The sequence below is a fragment of the Octopus sinensis genome, linkage group LG17, assembly GCF_006345805.1.
Source record: "Octopus sinensis linkage group LG17, ASM634580v1, whole genome shotgun sequence".
NCBI classification, from domain to species: Eukaryota; Metazoa; Mollusca; class Cephalopoda; order Octopoda; family Octopodidae; genus Octopus; species Octopus sinensis.
Genome location: NC_043013.1, coordinates 9,315,758 through 9,323,257, shown reverse-complemented (window position 1 = coordinate 9,323,257; position 7,500 = coordinate 9,315,758). Strand labels below are relative to the sequence as shown.

At 39.5% G+C, this 7,500-nt stretch overlaps 1 protein-coding gene across 4 annotated transcripts in view; it reads right to left on the bottom strand.

The window, feature by feature from the left end:
* LOC115220800 (coatomer subunit zeta-1) overlaps positions 1-7,500 on the bottom strand; it is a 102,713-nt gene that overhangs the window by 78,980 nt on the left and 16,233 nt on the right. For all 4 annotated transcript variants that reach the window (XM_036510335.1, XM_036510336.1, XM_029790951.2 and 1 more), the window contains exon 5: positions 7,419-7,500. This exon is cut by the window's right edge and continues 52 nt beyond it. In XM_036510335.1, coding sequence (XP_036366228.1) covers positions 7,419-7,500 — 82 coding nt within the window. The remainder of the gene's footprint in view (positions 1-7,418) is intronic.

Sequence of the window (7,500 nt, the reverse complement as noted above, 5' to 3'; positions counted from 1 at the left end):
CTGGTACTTCTTTAATCAACCCCGAAAGGATGAAAGGCAAAGTCGACCTTGGCGGAATTTGAACTCAGAACGTAGCGGCAGACGAAATACTGCTAAGCATTTCGCCTGGCGTGCTAACGATTCTGCCAGCTCGCCGCCCTCTGACATTTTCTTACAGCATATTGGAAACGAATGCCACTGCCTGCAGGTCAGTGACACTCTCAACTCTCAGGTAACGTAAAAACAAGGGGACAGAAATATATACATACACACACACACATGTATCTCTTCTCTCTATATATAAACGGCAGTTTGTCTGTGCGTGTTTCTGTGTGTCTGTTTTCTCGTACCCTCACCCTGACCACGGCTTTCAACCGATTCTGATGAAACTTGACACACACATAGCCCAATGTCATAATTCAAAACTAACGCAGCGAAAATTTTGTAAAGTTCCCCCAGTTCTGAAAAAATCGATAAATTCGACATGGGCTCGAGAATTAGAAACACAAACCGCAAACTGTCTAGGGGACGCAACTCCACCTTTTTTAACAAAAAAAAAATTTACCATCATTTTTTTCCATTTTTTTGCTATTTTTTGGCTATAACTCTCTAAAAATGCTTTATAGTTATTTCCCTTACAAACCTGAGCAACGCCGGGTGATACTGCTAGTATATATATATACAGGGTGCAGTGAATATACTGTTGTCTAAATAACGTAAAAATGAAAATAACACCAACATCTCATTTTAATAATTTATATTTACCAGAATTACATAAAAATATCTTGAAATACTAAAGAGTTAATTTATGCAATAAAATCGCCATTGGCTTCAACCACAGCCTCCAGACGACTTTGGAATCTCCTAAAGCTCTTCTGGATGGTCACCTTGTTTAAGTTGGTGAATGCTGCCATAGTCCTTGCCTTCAGTTCATCTTTGGTGTGTTACAAGGAGTTTTGTTGATCCCTTGCTCAACTGCACCCCTCACATAATAATCAAGGGGGTTCCAGTCTGAAGAGTTAGGTGGCCAGATGTTAAAGATGATGTGGTCTCAGAAATTGTCTGACAGCCATGACTGGATTCTCCTGCTTGTGTAGCATGGTGCAGGGTCTTCCAGCAGCCACCCTCTTGACCCAGGGTAGCACTTGATGTAGACCTCCATGCAACCAAACGCATACCCTCCATCAGACACCTACCATATTCTGAGCGCCTTGTTTCCCTGGGCATGGATTCACTGAAGCTCCGGCGTTTGGCGACGGACTTGGTAAACACCCACAAAGTTATCAACCACCTCACCAACAACAACACTGAACACCTTTTTGATCTCCATGTGTCTAACACACGTGGACATGCCTACAAAGTCAGAAAACAATACAGCTCCCATGACTTTCGGAAACATTTTTTCACGCTCAGAGTTGCTGAAGCATGGAATAAACTGCTTGCGTCAGTTGTTGACTGCCATGACACTGCATCTTTTAAGGCCCTCATGCTTTCCGAAATCCGCCGAAACTACACCTGATTATATATACACTTTAGATGAGTTGTAGTGCACCTGAGCAATGTACACAATTATTATTATTATTATTATTATAACATCACCATCACTAGTGTTCACTCCAAACACCATGATGTTGACTCATGTTTTGGGGACATGGCAAGCCAACAGCTGTTCTGTATGTCCATATTCTAGCTTCCAGCATGAATACCAAGCAGTACAGCATATCGTTTCCAAATTTCTGGCAGAGTGAATTACATCATGGTACCCAACTGACCCTACTATACTGTGTAGTCGACAAAATCAAAACCAAACAATGTACACGTGCAAAATTAAAAATATAAAATGGCGACAATTTACCCATTGCACCCTGTATATATATACACACACACACACGTACTCATCATCATCATTTAACATCTGCTTTCCATGCTGGCATGGGTTGGATGATTTGACAGGAGCTGGCCAGGTAGAAAACTGCATCAGATTTCTGTGTCTGTTTTGGCAGGGGTTTTTTTATGGCTGGATGGCCTTCCTAACACCAACCACCCTGCAGAGTGGACTGAGTGCTTTCCATATGGCACCAGCACAAACAAGGTCAGTTTTGACAAGGTTTATACAGCTCGATGCCCTTCCAAAGGCCGACCACTTTACAGTGTGGGCTGGATGCTCCTTATGTGGCACCAACACTCACACACATTTATATTTGATAAGCATCTATCAGTTTCCATCTACCAAATGCACCCACTACTGAGGCTACAGTAGATGACAATTTACCAAGGTACTACACAATGGGATTGAACCCAAAACCTTGTGGTCAGAAGGCAAACTTCATAACCACACAGCCACACCTCTGCCTGTTTTACACTGTTTTATATATATTTTTGTTTCTGTGGTTGCATGGATGGCAATTACACATTTTGGGAGGGGGGCTGTTTTTGACAGCTGGCTTGATACCATTAATTAACACTGGGTTAATTAACTAACTGTGAAGTAAAAGTAGAACTTGTCTATTGTTTGGTCAGGTGGAGACACACTAGAGAAATAGTTAGATACCTCAATCAAAAGTATAAAAAAAAAAAATAAAACATTAACAGCTCCAAGATTTGAACTTCTGATCATGTGATTGCTAGTGTGGTACATTAACACAAAGATATTGAGCTACATATGACAACAGATATTAGATAGAGATCACTAACAACACATCAGCAAAATACAACAGCAACACACACACACACTCACAAAACATCATAAATATCTATCTTAAGTAATAATCATGCCTGAAAAATTTTCTTAAAATTATGAAATTACATATATACCTATATGCTTTTATACATACATGCATATATATTCTGTTATTTTTTCACATGTTTTAGTCACTTGACTGCGGCTATGCTGGAGCACTGCCTTCAGTCAAGCAAATCAACCCCAGGACTTAATCTTTTTAAGCCTAGTACTTCTCTTATCAGTCTTGTTTGCCAAACTGCTAAGTTACGGGGGACATAAATACACCAGCATTGGTTGTCAAGCAATGCTGGGGGGACAAACAGACACACAAACATATACACACACACATAGATGTGTATATATATATATATATATATAATATATATATATATATATATATATAAAATGAGCTTCTTTCAGTTTCCATCTACCACATCCACTCACAAGGCTTTGGTCGGCCTGAGGTTACAGTAGAGGACACTTGCCCGAGTGCCACGCAGTGGGACTAAACTTGGACCCATGTGGTTAGTAAGCAAGCTACTTACCACAAAGCCACTCCTGCGCCTATCTGTGTGTATTATATATATGTGTATGTGTGTATATATATGTATGTATTAGAGGGAGAGAGGCAATTATGAGGATAAACAAATTAAATATAACAGCTTGGGTCTGATATACTCTATATATATATATATATATACGTAAACAAACAGAAATCAAAGAATCATATGAGCACTACTAAGTGTTTTCTATACCAAGAATCTCTGAATCTCATCTGTTGACTATATATATACAAACATACATATATCTCTCTCTGTATAAAGCTGAAGTTGTCTGTGTGTTGCAGGTTTGGTAGCCTTCAACTAACACTATCTCCTCCGAGACCCTGTGGCGCAAGTTGACCAAAATTGAGAGAATGATAGAAGAAGGCTTGCTCTTCCTTCCGTAGAAGAAAAAATTCAAATCGGACCATGTTAACACCAAAAGTTATTTACATCAAAAAAGTGCTTTTTGTCTATGAAAATCCCTATTTTTTACGATTTTTTTACTACTGTGTCGCCATTTTTCGGTGTATTTCAACCAGAAAAATGTTCACTTAAAGAGAATAACAAGCAATATAATGCAAAATTTTTACTTTTCAAAAGTTCCAATTCTAAAGGGTTGAAACAAACCTGAGCAACGCCAGGCAATACTGCTAATATATATATATATATATATATATATATATATATATATATGTATATACTCTTACTCTTTTACTTGTTTCAGTCATTTGACTGCGGCCATGCTGGAGCACCACCTTTAGTCGAGCAAATCGACCTCAGGACTTATTCTTTGTAAGCCCAGTACTTATTCTATCGGTCTCTTTTGCCGAACTGCTAAGTGACGGGGACATAAACACACCAGCATTGGTTGTCAAGCAATGCTAGGGGGACAAACACAGACACACAAACACACACAGGCATATGCATATATATACATATATACGACAGGCTTCTTTCAGTTTCCGTCTACCATATCCACTCACAAGGCATTGGTCAGCCTGGGACTATAGCAGAAGACACTTGCCCAAGATGCCACGCAGTGGGACTGAACCCAGAACCATGTGGCTGGTTAGCAAGCTACTTACCACACAGCCACTCCTGCGCCTATATATAAATACTAGTAGTATCGCCCGGCGTTGCTCGGTTTTGTAAGGGAAATAACTACATAAGCATTTTTAGAGAGTTACTTCCCTTATATAATAGCAAAGAAAATGCATTAAAAATGGGAAAAAATGATGGTAAATTCTTTTTTAAATCGTAGACGCTCGCTAATACCCAGAAGGGCTCGATATGAATCACGACTATAAGATACCTGCTTTTGGTTACACTGCAAAATGTGGGAGTAGTTAGGAATCTAAATCGTAGGAGACAGACACAAAACTTCACTTTTATATATATATACATACATACAGTTTTTGTATACAAATGAGAGAAAAAGTACCCAACAGATAAGGTAAAGAATAATAAAAAAAAATTTCTATATGACAGAAAGAAGTAGCAGCTGCACACAATATGAACGTAGTGGGTATGTGTGTGTAAAGATACACACACACACACACGAGAGAGACAGACGGATATACTGATACATAGATATACATACTTTTTACAGACACACACACACACACATATATATATATATATGCATGCATTACAAATATGTATATTCACCTACATTCATTTTACATAACTTGGTATAGGTGTGTGTGTGTGTGTGTGCACGCGCACAGACATGACAGAAATAAATAGACACCCCATAAAACATTGTTTAACTTGAAAAGGTTTATATTTTTTATTAATTGACATTTTTATGTTTCAGGTTCTATACGTGACTATTTAATCATGTCACATACAAAAGAAACCTTGGAACTGTCTGAATTTTAAAAAAGCCGTATTGAGGGTCAATCTGAAGGTGAACATAGCATAAAATCGCAGAAAACCTTGGGATCTTACTTTCTACAGTTAACAGAATGATTGTGCATTTCACCAGAAGGGAAGGTGTACACATCTTACCTAGGTCGACCAGGGTCCTCTGACAGGACTCTTCACTTTGTTAAGTGAAGTGTGGAGGATAATCCTCACTACAAGGCCTCTGACAGAGCAGAAAAAGTTGATGTCAGTCCCAGAATAGCTGTTAAGTATCTCCACAAACTTGGCTACTATGGCAGAGCAGCATAAGGAAGCCAATATCAAGTGGAGAAAAGATTGGGCTAGTGAGATGGTGGAGAGGTCAGTAGCATTTTGGGACCCTGTCATATTCTCTCATGTTAGTTAGTTAGTTGGTTAATTTTTTGGCTCAAAAAGCAAAAAGCAAGGCCATGTAGGGGGACATGGAGTTATGTACAGGGTGGTGTTCATGTAAAGAGTTCAGGCCACTTGAGGTCAAGGGAGACTTTGAACCGAGCGGTCGTCGGCATCTTCACCATCTTGTCTGGCAGCTTATTCCACGGATCCACAACCCAGACGGAGAAAGCCCCTCTCCTTCGATTGAGATGAAATCGTCGCAGATATGCTGTATTTTCTGTCAGTAGTCAATTATGGGTCTGGAGATTCTGTGATCAAGAATTCGACGTGAAAAGATTGTAGCCAACAATGAAATACGGTGGCTATCCTGTGATGGTCTGGAGAGAATTTGTTTCTCATCTACCATGGAAATATATCCAGTCATAAGGAAGTAATAACATGTTTTGAACCAAGCGAGGGGTGGGGACGTCTGGGCAAAGAAAAATCTGCTTCAACCCATTCTGTCTAACCCATGCAAGAAAAGAAAAGTGGATGTTAAAATGATAATAATATTTATATCTGTCTGTCTATCATCATCATCATCGTTTATGATGTGTGTGTCTTTGTGTCTGTCCCTCCAACCATCACCACTTGATAATTGGTATTAGGTGTGGGCATGGCTGTGTGGTTAGGGAGCTTGCTTCCTAACTACATGGTTTCGGGTTCAGTCCCACTGCATGGCACTCTGGGTAGGTGTCTTCTGCTATAGCCCCGAACTGACTGAAGCTTTGTGATTGAATTCGGTAGGCGGAAGTTACTGCCGTGTGTGTATATGTTTGTGTAGGTGCTTGTGCCTCTCCAAAAGAGAGAGAGGGGTGTTTACATCCCCGTAACTTAGCAGTTGGGCAAAAGAGCCTGATAAATTAAGTACTAAGTTTTAAAAAAACAGTCCCTGGGGTCGATTTGTTCAACTCAAACCCTTCAAAGAGGTGCTCCAGTTGGCTGCGGTCAAATGACTGAAGCAACTAAAAGAATAAGTGTCACATAAAGAGCACTGAGTCCACTCTGCTGGGTGGTTGGCATTAGGAAGGTCATCCCGTAGCCTGGGGTAGTCGTCTACCTGGCCAGCTCCTGTCAACCATCCTACCCATGCATGTATGTATGCGTGAGTGTGTGGTTTGAGCATGTTGTGTGTACTCTTATCTTGGCATCATCCGATGGTTGTGTAAATAAGCATCACTATCATACAAACCATTTTGTTTTATGTCTGGCCATAAGGAAATATTACTTTACTTGGAAACGGGTGACGGTTGATGACAAGAAGGGTATCTGGCCATAGAAAATCTACCCCAACAAATTCCGTTAAACCCATGCAAGCAAGAAAAGGTGGCCGTTTTGTTAGAAAATTTGGATCCTTTTGGTTTGACCGGCAGTTTTTTCTAGCAGTGTCATATGAAATTGTCACCCATAATTATGACCCTAGTATCGATCTATTGCATTTCAATCTGTTTTAGGGTTGGGGTGGGGGGAAGGGTATCTTTTTTTCTTCAGAAATGTAAATAAATCCAATCTGTTTCTTAAACGAGGGACATATTCATACGGCACAGAATGTTTTCACCTCAATAGACGTCATTGACTGGTTGAAATTGCAGAAATTGAAGAAAAAAGACAACAAATATCTTACAAATTATAGACTTTTCTCAATAAAGCCAAGAGAAAAAGATGTTTTATAAACACATTCTACCAGTTTGCGAAGTTTAAAAGTGTTTGGTTACGTGGAAATTATTTTAAAAAACTGCCGTTCAAACCGAAAAGATCCGAAAATTTTATAGCAGGTACTTCAATTATTAATGGACGAGACTCATATCTTCATATTCACGAAGCCCCCTGAAAAAGAATAAGAATCCTAATGGGGTTTTTTCTCTTATTAGTATATTGCCATTTATACATACCCATCATCACATATTTCATCAATCGCTAAGAAGACAGCATCGAGGTTTTCTAAGAGAGCCCTCCGTTCGACATTCTTTCGTA